The following is a 17,674-nucleotide window of genomic DNA, read 5'->3' on the forward strand; positions in this document are numbered from 1 at the left end:
TCGTCGGTCGTTAAGGGGTTAAACTAACCTTAAAGGGACACTGAACCCAATTTTTTTTCTTTTGTGATTCAGATAGAGCATGACATTTTAAGCAACTTTCTAATTTACTCCTATTATAAAATTTTCTTAATTCTCTTGGTATCTTTATTTGAAATGCAAGAATGTTAGTTTAGATGCTGGACCATTTTTGGTGAAATACCTGGGTTGTCCTTGCTGATTGGTGGATAAATTCATCCACCAATAAAAAAAGTGCTATCCAGAGTACTGAACCAAAAAAAAGTTTATATGCCTTATTTTCCAAATAAAGATAGAAATAGAATGAAGAAAAATTGATAATAGGAGTAAATTAGAGTTGCTTAAAATTGCATGCTCTATCTGAATCACGAAAGAAAAAAATTGGGTTCAGTATATTTTGGGTTCAGTATATTTTGTTAGCACTAGCCTAGCAGCACACGTTTTAGGCAGTAAGATTGAATTTGATGCTAAAGACAAAACAAATTAACATTCTAGGCTTAGCCTTAACACATGCATGCAGGTTACAAAAACCCTGGTCACTAATTACACAATATTATTTGCTTTTTTCTGGCTGATATGTCACACTCACAAAAAATCTGATTTAAAAAGATTTTTTGGGAAGACAAAATTTATAAGTTTATTATACATTTATTTTGGAGGAATTGCAGTGATACACCATTTAAAAAAATTAATATTTCCTATTAAACAGGCCAACTTCTAATGCATTAGTCTGTCAGTGCTACAGCCTGGACTGCCATCACCTCATAACGTTATGTTATCCGGTATAAGCCTTGCCTATTGCATAGTAGAGCAGCCACCACCACCATATATGTGATCAGGATGATTAGCAATGGCTCTCAGACATGACAGACTCTTTGCCCACAAGGTGAGGTCATGTCTGCTCTGAGCCCTGAGGAGGAGAGCCATGCTAATCATCCTGTTCTCAATCATCGATGGTTGTGGTGGCTGCTCAATGCAATAGGCAATTGGCAAGGATACCGGTCTGGATAACATAACGTTACGGTTATGAGGTGTGATGGCAGTCTGATGATCTGATCCCCTCCATGATCCAACACACACCGGCTCACCTCAATAAAAAAGCAATCTCCCCCAGTTCCCCAGTCCCCACTGCCTGTCAGTGCCACGCTGCATAACCGGACCGGATGTGATCTGTCATACTCCTAACGGTTATGTATTTGCTATACCGGCACCAGTAACAGTTCCATCCAAATTCCAGTATTACCTGTCCCCTTGCCTTCAAGACTGTTCACTTCACAGTTCACACACAGTCACACAAGTCAGAGACAGAGTCAGTCAGTACACTACTAAGACTGTTTTATATTTTACCCCCTACCTACCGGTATGTAGTGTAACGGTTACAGTCCTTTCCTCAGGCAGGGGCCAGGGCAGCAGCTGATGATGTCCTCTGATGTCTTGTCTAGAAGATGTCCTCCACCTCTGTCTCTTAAATTTAAAGAGGCTTCCAGGTTAGGGCTTCTCAGGTCAGGAGTCCCAACAGGAGTGTCACCACAGCAGTCTCAGTGTCTCACTCTATTCCTCCAGACAGTGGTCCTCGCTTTGCGCATGCGCAGCAGGGAGTCAAACAACTCCAGTCAGTATGTTCTCCTGGTGCTGTCAATCGCCAGGAGAACATAAATGACCAGGGTTGATTGGCTCACAGCAAAATAAGAGGCCTCATTAGAGATGCCTCTATAATAGGTTTTTCAGCCGTGATGCAGCTACAAATCACCACCGGGTGGTGCAGCAGATCGGTTAACGATATAAATGTATATGTATGACTGCAATGTAAACATGCACTTCCTTTTGATTAATATAAAAGCTAATTTAACAAATCCTATTGCTACATTTATTTTTATTTTTTTAATAAAATTTTATTTTTAATTTCAAGCTGCTCCAAATGGCAGGTGTGGCAGTGCCTTACCTGCCTCCTATGAGTGCACGTCACTGGTTTCTTTATTTTCCTTTTGGTTCTGCCAATATAGATTAAATTACAACCACAACTAAGCAAATATACTGCAAATTTAGTATTACAAGTTAAACAGGTCTTAGTCTCAAAAATTTGGGACCCATCCCAGTTATTAAACTTGTCTCTAGATCGTATTAGGTGGCATAAACAACAATTTAATCTCCTACACTTATATAGACCATTGTTAAGGCATAGCCATCCTGGTAGAGTACCATTCTGTTCGACCCTAGGTCCTAGTTGTGTGTCTTTAGACTTTAATTTTGATGGTGCTAATATATTTTTAAGATTTTGATTTCTTTTAAACACCACACTAGATCCTTCTGTAAGTTATTTACTCAAAATGAGATCCAATTTAAGAACATTGCAATGCTTATTTATCTTATCATTTATCTTAGTTCTATTTTGGGTCTGTAACAAACCTTCTCTTGCAGTATCCTCAGTTCTCTCTCTAGCTGTCCTGACCAACTCCTGATCAAGCCCCTTTTGTAAGAATTTCCTCTCCAAAATATCTGCCTCATTATTACAATCTCTGTCTAAAATGCAGTTCCTCCAAATCCGCTGGAACTGCCCATAGGGAATGTTAGACTTCCAGCTATGCAGATGGCTACTTTTAGCATTGAGGAAGCTGTTACTATCAGTAGGCTTTCTATAGTTTTTTACTGCCACTTTATGCGTATCTGTATTGCGAAAGAGGGTCAGGTCTATATAATCTATCTGTTCCCTCTCAATGTGTAAATGACAGAATATATGTATTATCATTAATGTATTTTAGACACTTTCAGCTATAGAGCTTTCTCCTCTCCAAATTAAGATGACATCGTTGATGTACCGTCGGTATACCACTATATTCTCTTTAAAGGGATTGTTATTCCATATATATCTATCTTCAAAGGAAGCCATATAAGGCTTATAAGGAAGTCCTATTGGCATAGGACGGGGCCATAGTGGTCCCCATCGCTGTTCCCTGTATTTGTTTTGAAAAATACATCATTCAAATTAAAATAATTGTGGTTTAAGATGAAGAGAATACTATCTACCATGAATTCAATATGTGAGGGGGGAAGATCGCTTTTGGCAGCTTCATGTGGGATGCTGGTGTATAGTGCCGCTACATCACAGGTTATCCATTTAAATTCAGCTTTCCAATCTAAACCTTCAAAAAGCTAAATAACTTTCCTAGTATCCTTAACGTATGATTTGATATTTTTAACGATAGGTTGTAGAAACCAGTCGATGTAGCTTGATACATTGCTAGTAATAGAGTTGATGCCAGAGACAATAGGTCTGCCGGGTGGGTTTATATTATTTTCTCTTGTAAGATGTATCGAGTCCACGGATTCATCCATACTTGTGGGAAATTCTCCTTCCCTACAGGAAGTGGCAATGTGAGCACCCACAGCAGAGCTGTCTATATAGCTCCTCCCTTAGCTCCACCCCCCCAGTCATTCTCTTTGCCTACTCTAAGTACTAGGAAGGGCAGAGTGAGTGTGGTGACAAAAATGTTAGTTTTTTATTTCTCAAGCAAAAGTTTGTTATTTCAAATGGTACCGGTGTGTACTATTTACTCTCTGGCAGAAAAGGGATGAATATTTCTGCAAGGAGAATGATTTGTAACTAAGATCCACTGCTGTTCTCACAAGGGCTGAAGAGTAGAGGAAAACTTCAGTTGGGGGAACGGTTTGCAGGGTAGACTGCATTGAGGTATGTTCAGTCTAATTTTTTCTAGACAGACTGTGTTAATTCTAGAAAAGGCTGGCAATATCCCCATGAGGGAAGGGTAAGCTGTATTCAGACACTTGGTAGGAATCCCAGCTTGCATGAAGGGCTCATTAGTTACTGGTGACACTGATAGGAAAAAAACGTTTTTGTTTATTTAGAAAAGATGCAAATATAACGTTTTTTGGAGGGACTTTAAGGGGTCATTGTGGCTTGTTTTAGGGTTTTTTAACCCACATGGCTAGTTTAAGAAACACTCTGTTGTGTTTCTGATAGGCCTATTTTCGCGTCTCAGTTGCGCAGTTTCTTTTCCTCAGAGACATCTAACTGCTTCTCCAGAGGTTCCTGCTGTGTTTGAGGGCTGTATAAGAAGGTTTTTCCCCCACAAATCGTTCCTTAAGGGCAGGTGGCAAGGTGCTGAACGTTTTTTTTTTTACCGGTTTTGATGTTTTTTCAATCCGGTTTTTCCATTAAGGGATTAATTGTTTATTTGCATAGCTGTGCAAAGTTACTAAGGCTTTATGATACTACTGTAAATATTTTGTTGAGTTTACTGCTTTTTTACACTGTTTTGCAGAATTTGTGCAGCTTTTTTTCTCTTAAAGGCCGTTTTATTTCTAAGTGTTATTTGATTTGATTAAAGTGTTTTCCAAGCTTGCTTGTTACATTACTAGCCTGTTTAACATGTCTGACACCAAGGAAAATCCTTGTTCAATGTGTTTAGAAGCCATTGTGGAACCCCCTCTTAGAATGTGTCCCAATTGTACTGATATGTCTATAAACTATAAAGAACATATTTTAGCACTTAAAAATAGAGAAATAGATGATTCTCAGTCAGAAGTAAATAAGGGTTCGCCATCTAGCTCTCCCCAAGTGTCACAACCAGTAACGCCCGCACAAGTGACGCTAAGTACCTCTAGTGCGTCAAATTCATTTACTTTACAAGACATGGCCACAGTTATGAATACAACCCTCACAGAGGTTTTATCCAAACTGCCTGGTTTACAAGGAAAGCGGAACAGCTCTGGGTTAAGAACAAATGCTGAGTCGTCTGACGCTTTAGTAGCCGTATCCGATATACCCTCACAATGTTCTGAAGTAGGGGTAAGGGATTTGTTATCTGAGGGAGAAATTTCTGATTCAGGAAAGACGCTCCCTCAGACAGATTCTGATATGACGACCTTTAAATTTAAGCTTGAACACCTCCACTTATTGCTCAGGGAGGTATTAGCGACTCTAGATGATTGTGACCCTATAGTGGTCCCAGAAAAATTGTGTAAAATGGATAAATACTTAGAGGCTCCTGTTTACACTCATGTTTTTCCAGTCCCTAAGAGGATTGTGAGTATTATTGCTAAGGAGTGGGATAGACCAGGTATTCCGTTCACTCCCCCTCCTGTTTTTAAGAAAATGTTTCCCATATCTGACACCATGCAGGACTCGTGGCAGACAGTTCCTAAGGTGGAGGGAGCTATTTCTACTCTGTCTAAGCGTACAACTATACCTATCGAAGACAGTTGTGCTTTCAAAGATCCTATGGATAAAAAATTAGAGGGTCTCCTGAAGAAAATTTTTGTTCATCAAGGTTTTCTTCTCCAACCTATTGCGTGCATTGTTCCTGTAACTACTGCAGCTGCTTTCTGGTTCGAGGCTCTAGAAGAGGCTCTTCAGATGGAAACTCAGTTAGAGGAGATTATGGACAGAATTAAGGCCCTTAAGTTGGCTAATTCTTTTATTACAGATGCCGCATTCCAACTGGCTAAATTAGCAGCAAAGAATTCAGGTTTTGCCATTTTAGCACGCAGGGCGTTATGGCTTAAGTCCTGGTCTGCTGATGTGTCATCAAAATCTAAACTTTTGAACATCCCTTTCAAAGGAAAGACCCTATTCGGGACTGAACTGAAAGAGATTATTTCAGACATCACTGGAGGGAAAGGCCATGCCCTCCCTCAGGATAGAACAAATAAGATGAGGACCAAACAAAATAATTTTCGTTCCTTTCGGAAATTCAAGGGTGGTCCCGCTACAGCTTCCCCTGCTGCAAAGCCGAATCCAAGTCAGTCTGGAGACCTAACCAGGCTTGGAACAAGGGTAAACAGGCCAAGAAGCCTGCAGCTGCCTCCAAGACAGCATGAAGGGGTAGCCCCCGATCCGGGACCGGATCTAGTAGGGGGCAGACTCTCTCTCTTTGCTCAGGCTTGGGCAAGAGATGTTCACGATTCCTGGGCTTTAGAAATTGTGTCCCAGGGATATCTTCTGGACTTCAAAGACTTCCCTCCAAGGGGGAGATTTCACATTTCTCGATTGTCTGTAAACCAGACAAAGAGAGAGGCGTTCTTACGCTGTGTAGAAGACCTACATACCATGGGAGTGATCAGCCCAGTTCCAAAGGAAGAACAAGGGCTAGGGTTTTACTCAAACCTGTTTGTGGTTCCCAAAAAAGAGGGAACTTTCAGACCAATCTTGGATCTCAAAATTCTAAACAAATTCCTCAAAGTACCATCATTCAAGATGGAGACTATTCGGACTATTCTACCTCTGATCCAGGAGGGTCAATATATGACTACCATGGACTTAAAGGATGCGTATCTACACATCCTTATTCACAGAGATCATCATCAATTCCTCAGATTCGCCTTTCTAGACAGGCATTACCAGTTTGTGGCCCTTCCCTTCGGGTTGGCCACGGCTCCCAGAATTTTCACAAAGGTGCTAGGGTCCCTTCTGGCGGTTCTAAGACCGAGGGGCATAGCAGTGGCGCCTTATCTAGATGACATCTTAATTCAGGCGTCGACTTTCCAGATAGCCAAGTCTCACACGGACATCGTGTTGGCTTTTCTGAGATCTCACGGGTGGAAGGTGAACATAAAAAGAGTTCTCTCTTCCCTCTAACAAGAGTTTCCTTCCTAGGGACTCTGATAGACTCTTATAGACTGATAGTAGAAATGAAAATATTTCTGACGGAGGTCAGAAAATCAAAACTCTTAACCACTTGCCGAGCTCTTCATTCCATTCCTCGGCCATCAGTGGCTCAGTGTATGGAGGTAATCGGACTCATGGTAGCGGCAATGGACATAGTTCCTTTTGCCCACCTGCACCTCAGACCACTGCAACTATGCATGCTCAGACAGTGGAATGGGGATTATGCAGATTTATCTCCTCAACTGCATCTGGACCAGGAGACCAAAGATTCTCTTCTCTGGTGGTTGTCTCAGGACCACCTGTCTCAGGGAATGTGTTTCCGCAGGCCAGAGTGGCTCATTGTAACGACAGATGCCAGCCTGCTAGGCTGGGGTGCAGTCTGTAACTCCCTGAAAGCACAGGGCTTATGGTCTCGGGAGGAATCTCTCCTCCCGATAAACATTCTAGAACTGAGAACGATATTCAATGCGCTTCAGGCGTGGCCTCAGCTTGCTGCGGCCAAATTCATCAGGTTTCAGGCGGACAACATCACGACTGTAGCTTATATCAATCATCAAGGAGGAACAAGGAGTGATGATGGAGGTAACCAAAATAATCCGATGGCAGAGGATCACTCTTGCCATCTCTCAGCAATCCATATCCCAGGAGTAGAGAACTGGGAGGCGGATTTCCTAAGTCGTCAGACTTTTCATCCGGGGGAGTGGGAACTCCATCCGGAGGTATTTGCCCAGCTGACTCAGCTATGGGGCACACCAGAATTGGATCTGATGGCGTCCCGTCAGAATGCCAAACTTTCTCGTTACGGGTCCAGGTCCCGGGATCCCCAGGCGGTACTGATAGATGCTCTAGCAGTGCCTTGGTCCTTCAATCTGGCCTATGTATTTCCACCGTTTCCTCTCCTCCCACGTCTTGTTGCCAGAATCAAGCAGGAGAGAGCTTTGGTGACTCTGATAGCACCTGCGTGGCCAAGCAGGACTTGGTATGCAGATCTAGCGGACATGTTCTCGGTTCTACCGTGGACTCTGCCAATGAGGCAGGACCCTCTAATCCAAGGTCCATTCATGCATCCAAATCTAATTTCTCTGCGTCTTACTGCTTGGAGATTGAACGCCTGATTCTATCAAAGCGTGGTTTCTCTGAGTCGGTCATTGATACCCTGATTCAGGTTAGAAAGCCTGTCACCAGGAAGATCTATCATAAGATTTGGCGCAAATATCTCTATTGGTGTGAATCCAAAGCTTACTCATGGAGTAAGATTAGGATTCCTAGAATATTGTCTTTTCTCCAAGAAGGATTGGAGAAGGGATTATCAGCTAGTTCCCTAAAAGGACATATATCTGCTTTGTCTATTCTGTTACACAAAAGTCTGGCAGATGTCCCAGACGTTCAAGCATTTAGTCAGGCCTTGGTCAGGATCAAGCCTGTATTTAAACCGGTTGCTCCGCCATGGAGCCTAAACTTAGTTCTTAAAGTTCTTTAAGGGGTTCAGTTTGAACCTATGCATTCCATAGATATTAAGCTTCTATCTTGGAAAGTTTTGTTTTTAGTAGCTATCTCTTCGGCTCGAAGAGTTTCTGAGCTATCTGCTTTACAGTGTGATTCACCTTACCTTGTTTTCCATGCAGATAAGGTGGTTTTGCGTACCAAACCTGGGTTTCTTCCTAAGGTTGTTTCTAATAGGAATATCAATCAGGAGATTGTTGTTCCTTCACTGTGTCCTAATCCTTCATCAAAGAAGGAACGTCTGTTGCACAATCTTGATGTGGTTCGTGCTTTAAAGTTCTACTTACAAGCAACTAAAGATTTCCGTCAAACATCTTCATTGTTTGTTGTTTATTCTGGTAAACGGAGAGGTCAAAAGGCTACGGCTACCTCTCTTTCCTTTTGGCTGAAAAGCATCATCCGTTTGGCCTATGAGACTGCTGGCCAGCAGCCTCCTGAAAGAATTACTGCTCATTCTACTAGAGCTGTGGCTTCCACATGGGCTTTTAAAAATGAGGCTTCGGTTGAACAGATTTGTAAGGCGGCAACTTGGTCTTCGCTTCATACTTTTTCCAAATTTTACAAAAAATTTAATTCGATTCGTTTAAGGTACCTGTCTTGTCACTCCCTTCATCCGTGTTCTAAAGCTTTGGTATTGGTATCCCACAAGTATGGAAGATTCCGTGGACTCGATACAGCTTGCAAGAGAAAACATAATTTATGCTTACCTGATAAATGTATTTCTCTTGTGATTTATCGAGTCCACGGCCCGCCCTGTTTATTTAAGACGGGCAGTATATTTTTAAAAAAACTTCAGTCACCACTGCGCCCTATAGTTTCTCCTTTTTCTTCCTAGCCTTCTGTCAAATGACTGGGGGGTGGAGCTAAGGGAGGAGCTATATAGACAGCTCTGCTGTGGGTGCTCTCTTTGCCACTTCCTGTAGGGAAGGAGAATATCCCACAAGTATGGATGAATCCATGGACTCGATACATCACAAGAGAAATAAATTTATCAGGTAAGCATAAATTATGTTTTTATGTAATTTAGGGAGATGATAAAATATAGAGATTTTGGGGCAAGGGGAATATATATAATTAAATTCATCACGTGTTAGAATGCCCTCCTCTTTCGCTGTACTGATCAGTTCAAACAGATCCTGATTAAATGTAATAGTAGGATCCTCTTGCAACTTCACATATGTTGTGACATCTTCCAATAACCTATTCGTCTCCTGGACATAAACTACCCTATCCTGAACGACAATGTCACCACCCTTTTTCGCCTGTCTTATAACAATTGATAGGTCCCTTTGTAGGTCCCTAAGGGCTGTCCTTTCTCGGGTGGTGAGATTGTCGTTGTATTTATTAATAGTGAATTTATCCACTTTGTGAAAAAATATTTATTCAATTCCTCCATGACCAACTTATTAAAGACAGGAAGATACTCCCCTTGTGCATGTGTAGGATAAAAAGAGGATGGCCTCTTTATATTTCTATATTACTATATATTACTATTGAATTTGGGGCTTTCTTCATGTGTACTAAGATCTAAAAGATCCTCTACAGGAATAGCTACCAGGTCTGATTCTTCTTCCAGTTCCCTTAACTGTCTTAATAAATTATAATCGTTAGACTCCAAATAAGTGTTCCTCTGAGGTTCAAGTGGTCTACTAGCACTATCTTTTATATAATATCTCTTGAGGGTTAACTTTCGAATATATTTCTGAAGATCAATAAACGTTTCAAATTTATAAGGTAATTTCTTTGGGGCAAACTTAAGCCCTTTGCTAAGTAGACAGTATTAATTGTCATTCAATTGTTTGCTGGATAGATTATATACGTCTTTCTTGCTGACCTCTGATAACCCCATCTTGGTCTCTGCCTGTCTAATCCTTTTGCCTCCCCTGACTCCTCACTTTGTTCCCATTGTATTTTTTTGTTTCTTTGATGTTGGTTCCCCCATGGGCTCTCTAATGGTGAATCCCACCTTTGTTGATCCTGTTCCCACCTTGATCTCCCCTGTAGGGCACTGGCTGGGGCTAAAAAATTAGGTTGTTGTTGGTCTCTATATCTCCTATTGGGATGTCTGTAATTATGTCTATTCTCCCCCTGATGTGTCTCCTTGGGCTTAGCACCTTTCCTTCTCCAATTTGTCTGAGCATACTCTGTGGACAAGGGAGCAAATCTATTTGAGGTAACTGCAGTGTAAGATCCTATATTAGATTCTATATTCCCCTGTTGTATTTGTCTTTCTCTCCAGGAATGATTATTCCCCTCTGTAGTGGATGAAGATTCATCATTAACAACATGGTAATTTTTATTGGCCACCTTTATATAGTTGTTGGTTTTGTTTTTATTTTTTTTATAATTATTATTGTTGCCCCTATTTGTATTCTTTTTAATATACACATTATTTGTTTTATAGTCCTCCATATCCCTCTTAAGTTTTAAGGCTTTAGCTAGAATCACTTCTTTTTCCAATTTAGTGGTTCTCAAAATGATATAATCATTAATTTTGAAATTAATTCAAATTGAATGCTGGAAATGTTTTAACCCTTAAGCCTCTTGGTATGATATCATGCAACACATAATTATCTAGTAAAATAAGGTCTTGCCATTCTAGAGGTAGAGGATACTAATTCTAAGGAAGATCCTAATTCCTTTTTCAGGAAATTTGAAAAAGCCTTAACTTCTGAAGTTAAAGAATGGCAAGACCTTATTTTACTGGATCATTATGTGTTGCATGATATCATACCAAGAGGCTCAAGGGTTAAAACATTTCCAGCATTCAATTTGGATGATGTTGAGTTTATGACAGAATGGGAGGCAATTTTACATCAGTGCTCCATTCAGTATTTGCCCAACCAGAGAGTGGGTGTGGTAATAATTTGACGTTTCCAATTGGTTGGTACGTCACATGCTTTAGCCCAATCAGGGAATGGGTGTGTTAATGTGCAGGGTTTTTAAATCAGTTTAGACATAGAGCTTGTCATACACTCTGTAAATCTCTTGAAAAAATCTGCTAAGGTGGCAGAGAAAACGCGTTGAGTCTGTGGTGTTCCAGCATTTGGATGCTTCGTTTTTAAATTGGGTGTTCTGCCTTTTAACTTGACAAGCTGGTGTACAGAGGGATTGTTCTGGACCTTCAGAAGTCTGGCTGCAAACATTTATTACATGCCGATTTGTTTCTTCCATCTTGTGTGTGCATTCATATGCACTGTGTGTTTGTTTTAATAAACCGTTAAGCTATTTTGAATCTGGGTTGCGCTTGTGTTCTGTTTTCCAGATACAAACATAAATAGATATATCTCTCCTTTCGAACTTCCTTCCTATAACTGAACTATATTAATCATATTATCTCAGCCTAAACATCAAGGGTTGTTTAATGTCTTCTCAATCTAATATAAACCTCCTACTACAGTCCTACACCTCAAGGAAATATTCCTTAGTATATCAAACCCTCTATCTGTCAATGGCATAAAGTAGAGGGCCAATGTTGGCATATAAATAAGTAATTTCAAGTCTTACACTATGTGATATGTCACCCAAGTGCAGTTTAGCAAGTGGTAAATACAGCAATATGAAAACCAAAATGTTCAACAGGTTACCATAAAGTCTCCATTTCAGTCCTTAGTTGATGTGGAGTGAGATTCTATCCTAGCACCAGTGGTGCTGGGTACCTGAGATGTAAAACCTTTAGGTCTGCCCACCTGAGTCCAGGAGCGTGATAAAGGCTTTCTTGGGGAGCGTTGAGGTAATGGCTTTTCAATGTCCTCCATTGAAATATGTAATTTCTCCAAGATCTATTTTCCTCCTCCACTGTAGCACAGGAGTAAGAGAGAGATTGTTATTCAGAAAAGAAAGCTTGAGCGGAAAGTTTCATCGATTTTTCAGGTCGGCTTTCATCAGGGCTTCATTTCTCTTCGATTTTTAGAGTAAGAGTAGACAAATCCGAAAAAAATCTGAATACTATTACCCTCAAAAGTTAATTGTTGGACTTTTCTTGCAGCTTGAAGAAGTTGCTCTTTTGTAGAGTAGTAATGAAACTTTATAATTACATCACAAACTGATGAAGGATTGGACGGTTTGCTGTCCATCATAAAGAGGGATTGTTCAATTTCAGGTAATAGCTTTTGGAAACGTTTGATAAGAGTAGAGTTAAGATCTGTATATTTTTCAGGCTAATTCCATATTCGCAAGTTGCACCTCCGCAATCTATTTTTTAAATCCCCCATTTGGGATTTCAATTGTATAATGTGTTCTCGTTGTTGTAGTAACTCATTCTGTATAGGATGTATTTCTCCCAGAACTTCTTCTAATTTATCCTCCAATTTAGCCGTTCTGTTGCCAATCTCCAAGATTTCCTTTTTAAGATCTCCCAACGCCGACTTTAACTCTTCCTTAAAGACTGCCTTTATCTGTTTAATTAGGTCTTTATGATCTTTTCTCTGTTGTGACCCTTCAGTAGTTATGGCCACTTCATCCACTTCCTCCATATCTTGCTGGGATTGTGATGCTTCTTGCTGGATCTTCTTTTTCGATTGCGCTTTGAAACAGTCTTTTACAGATTGGTTTAGCCCTTTCATGTGTTATTTCTCTAAAACTGCTTCAATATTATGACCCAATATTTGTGAGGAGTAACCTATGGAGACTTCAATCTGGGTTACTAGTTATACCGCTCCTGGATCTTAACCGTTAAAGTTTAAACCACTTTTCACATTATAGTGCAGATACCTCCCAGACCATGACATAGACAAATCCCTGGAAACACATTAAAGTTCCTCAAAATAACATAGCCATTGCATAGGTGTTGAGTAAACTACATCCAAACTTCAGTCGTATGGCAGCAGCCCTTTAGTAACTTGCTGAGAAGTTTTGCGAGATTTTACACTGCGTCACAACAATTAGGCCCATCAGCAAATGGTCTAGGACTTGCATTTTGTTTGGCAGCAAGCTGATTTCATGTAGAGCTTAGATAGTAATACAGCACGCACACGTCACAAATCTCACATCTATGTGCACCTTCAAAGCTATTGTTTGTTATATAACAAAGTTAACGTTTAAAAGAGAGCTTGTGATTACAAGAATTGAAGAGTTTTGTGTGCTGCCAAGTAATCACTGCTCTTAATCGTGTGTAAAATAGAGGGTTTACCAAGGTGTTTGTGGTGAATAATTGCCTCTGTGGAGTACTTGTTCTGAAGCATCCACTAATCCTCCTTGCTGGATCCCACCAGGCCGAATATATATGATCTCACCGCTAACGCTGTCTGTGATGTCTACGGACTTCCGATTACTGATTTTTGATGGCCGATTAGTATCCTGGGGTGATACTGTTTAATCCAGTCTAATATTTAGTGGAATTAGTTAATTTTTACAAAGTGTGTCACTTGAATAGGCAGGAGCCGCGATAAACCACGGCCACTCAGCCTCAAGTATTGGCCCCGCCCCCTTTTAATGTATTTTTAATGTTTTTTGTGCAACTTTTTAGTTGCACTATCCAAAAGCGCGTTAAATTCAATTGTGCTCATGCAAATACATTTACTTTCAACTTGTAATATACAAGCTACTTCCAACATGCACAAATAGCCGCAATAAACCCCTTTTCTCTTGCACGGAACAGTTAGCGCACCACTCATAATCTAGCCCTTAGTGAAACTGCATATCCCTGCACTTTTTTCCTGAAGATACATTTGACTCACCCTTTTGAGTTGATTCCTTAAATTATGTATATTGTATTGTAGTTTCTTCAGGCAATCTCCCGCAGCCTATTTTAACTGATATCACCAGAAGTGCAGCATGATTATTTAAGGTATGAAATGGAATAGTCTCAGAGCTCAAGTGATATGATTTCCTCATTTGTCATATCTTTTGAAAAATGTTCTGAAGCCATATTTCTGGCTTTGAAGCCTTAAAGGGACATTAAACACTATACTCATGGGTGCTGCCATGTTGTAATCTGTCTTTCACTACCTTCCAGTGCTGACCTGTTTGCATAAATGCAGCAACTCTCCTTCAGATACCTGCAGTGTTATCTAGGTTCCATAATGGCAGCACCCATATTTACAGGGATGTGCATGGAATATATTAAGTGTTTAGTGTCCCTTTAAAACGCTCTGTTCTTTCACTATTATGTGTTTGTTCATTTTGATAACATGAATCATAGCATTCCTCTTACAGACAGAGGTTGTGGTTATTTATGAAGCCTGTGGTTATGCTCAAGGTGATTACAGCCATTCACATTTTATATACCAAGAGCTCATCCAACATTTCCTAAGAGCTGCCAGAATATTCTTTCAGTAGAATGACCTCTTGACCAGAATGTTTTTCTGGCTCTTTAAATATCAGCTTAGCATATTTTTTCTCCTGTTGCTCTGCTTCCTCGAATAACTGAAACAATCAAGCACAACAGAAGGCAATTATTCAGACAACATGGCAGACAATACATGTTTTAGATCCAGACCTGCTAGCATGACCAGGATTATTGGCGTGATTACTTTTGTTTCAAGACCTTTGGTTCCAGGATCCATTCTGGTAATACATTTTGGAAATACATTTTTGAACCTATGCACAAGATATCTTTGAAGTTACAATTTTGGTTGTGTCTTTGTCCTTTGCTAGTCAAGTTTCAAAGCGCAATGCTCCCATTTCTCTTCTCCTTTATCTGATATCTCATCAGCAGTTTAGGACAACTTTTTCCCCCCCAAAGGTTTTTAATTCACACTGTATTAATTCTTGAAAGTATACAATCTGAGAACTAGAAACAAATAATAATAAGAGTCCAAATGTAGGAAACCTTCATAAAATAAAAGGGCAGCGCTCCTGATATAGGTCCTGGGACATCAATTACTGAAAAAAGAAAAATCAAACTTACCCTATGAGGCACCTCCTTTGTATTTTCTTTTTTCAAGTAGAGCATGCAGTTTTAAGCAACATTTCACTTAGACTTATTCAGTTTAAATTTTTTTATGAAAAAGCATAACTAGGTAGGCTCAGAAACAACAATGCACTACTGTGAGCTAGCTGGTGATTGGTGAATATGCAGATATGCCTTTTCATTGGCTCACCAGATGGGCTCAGCTAGCATCCAGTAGCATATTGCTGCACTGAAACTATCTTTGTATTTAACCACTTTGGGGCATGGGGTCAGACACATACTAACATGCAAACTATAGAACAATAATAAAATGTCCTATCACATTAGAGAATTTTCTTTTTTTATTTAAGTGCAATTTTGAGGTTAAGGAAATAACAATTTCATCTTGTTCTTCATTCAGGTGTGTCTTTAAAATTGATATGAATAAATTGGTACTTACTTACAATTGCAAGATATATAACACTATATAGAACTGGATGGCTTCTGGATTTCTACTTACTGGGGGGGGGGGGGGGGGGATAAATCTTCATAGTCAAAGGCATATGAAGGTCTAACCAGACACACTTTGTGTGCTAATTGCTAGATGTGTTCCCATAGTCATATTCAGGGACATTCTTCTTCCATTGGCTCGAAGATGGGAGGTTTTCTACCTACTTTAAAAAGGCACAAGACAATATATACAAATGTGTGATAATTTGATTTATTATTAGAAATACTGTTTTTTTAATATTAACAATACCATTAGAAGCCATGCTCTTTTGAGTGTCTCATGATTACAAATAATTAGAGATAGTTGTCCTTTTGTCAGTATGTTTTAAATTTTGCTATTTGTTAGCTAAAGCCTCCAGGAAAGAGTGAGCTGCCAGAAAAATTAAAAAAGCTGCCTTTCTAGTTGCCACCTTAAACAGCCTTTCCAGCTTCACTAATTCCAATGTTACTGTTCAATACAGCCTATTCAGTTCTAATGTATAGAGAAATAGCTGCCTCTTAGTGAACTTAACTGGTAAAGAGAGGTCTAACCATTTCTGGGAAGTTTGTTCCTTGCAATATACTCACTAGTGATGATTCATATTTTAGCAACTCAAATATGTATGTATCTTTATGTTCTATGCTGTGATTTGGTTGGTTAAATTCTGTTGTAACTGGGATACCATGTGTTTTAAAATGATTTAATAAATATGTATTTAATAGTCAATGTACACTTTGCTCTAGGACCCAAAGCAGAAGACTATCTATGACCTTTTTCAGAGATCGTTCTCAGAAGATGGAACATCAGAAGACGGAGATGAAGCCCTACTTCTAGAGGCTTGTGAGGAGGTTGACTTTGAATATCCTTCATCTGATACCGCAAATGATTACTCAGAAAACCTCTGCAAAAAAAGGAAGATAGATGATTTTTTTTCTACATAATAGGAAAAAAGTTATAGGGATGTTGTAAAGTGCGGGGGAGAATATGTTTTATTATCAGAAATTTTGTAATTTTGTTTATATTATTGTATAAAGATTAAAGATAACTGCTTATTGAAATGGTGTTATGCGTTCAATAGACATTATTCTGGATTAATTATTTGTTATGCATCTTCTTCCTGAATTATTTTGACTGTTTCTCAGTTCTAAATGTTTCTTATATGCATAAAATCTTATTTCTCGACACATTACTTGGAGACATAGATATTTACATGCTAATGAGGATTAATCTCTTCCCTTCTTGGGATAGGTAGAAAAACTCCAAAAATGTTTTAAGATCCCCTACCCTTTCTTTGTAAATCTTTAACAGTGTTTAACCTCTGCAAAGGGGTTAAAGTTAAAGTCAGCAAATCTGGATAGCCAATGACAAGAGACAAATGTGTGTAGCCACCAATCACTAGCTAGCTCCAAGTAGTGTAGGATATGTACATATTTTTAATAAATGATACCCAAAAAAAAGTAAATTTTGTAATGGAATTCATTTAACCCTTTCATGGCGGGGTTAACTGTCTACATCGGAACAACTGTTCCAATCTAAACAAATTGAGATCTCGCAATCGTGCACGTGATCGCAAGATTTCAATGATGGGATCGCGGCAGGGGGGTGTCCCTATGATGCTAGGCACGCCCTCCAGACCGCGATCCCATCAGGGAAGCGCCAGTGGCTTTAGGAAAGCCAAGCGTTTAGGACTTTGTTTTCCGTCCTTCGGCGCTAAAGCCCATTAAAATTTGGACGGAATACAACGCCCTAACGGTGTTAAAAGGTTAAAGTGTCAAAATAGAATGCTCTATCTGAATCATGAAAGTTTAATTTTGACTATCCTATCCTTTCAAATAACCTTGATTTCTTCTTTCCTAGTGAAACCACTCTTCAGTAGCATTAGTGTGCTATAACAGACACTAGTGGAGAAGGAAGTAAATCTTGAGTGTGAAACTTTATAAAATCAAAAGGTGCTTTGCACTCAGAATCCTTCTCTGCATTGAATACGCTTACAAAACTTTTTGAATACCTGAAAACTGTTTATTGCATTGCTTTGCCATATGCTATAATGGAGCAGTCTGATTTTGTCCCTATATCTACACAAGAAAGTCCCCTGAACACCTTTCTACCATTATTAGGTGTGCTTATTGTAAAATAGCTGAGGTGTCTTTCCAGGTCATGCTGAAAGGAACTTTCAGCATTAAGTATTGTATGCGTCATGAAAGTTCCC

General features: G+C 39.5%; 1 protein-coding gene across 3 annotated transcripts in view; it reads left to right on the top strand.

The window, feature by feature from the left end:
* SMARCAL1 (SWI/SNF related, matrix associated, actin dependent regulator of chromatin, subfamily a like 1) overlaps positions 1-16,527 on the top strand; it is a 440,164-nt gene extending 423,637 nt beyond the window's left edge. For all 3 annotated transcript variants that reach the window (XM_053698110.1, XM_053698109.1, XM_053698111.1), the window contains exon 17: positions 16,209-16,527. In XM_053698110.1, coding sequence (XP_053554085.1) covers positions 16,209-16,406 — 198 coding nt within the window. In that variant the 3' untranslated portion in view covers positions 16,407-16,527. The remainder of the gene's footprint in view (positions 1-16,208) is intronic.
* Positions 16,528-17,674: the final 1,147 nt, after the last annotated feature.

The sequence above is a fragment of the Bombina bombina genome, chromosome 1 (assembly GCF_027579735.1).
Source record: "Bombina bombina isolate aBomBom1 chromosome 1, aBomBom1.pri, whole genome shotgun sequence".
Lineage (NCBI taxonomy): Eukaryota > Metazoa > Chordata > Amphibia > Anura > Bombinatoridae > Bombina > Bombina bombina.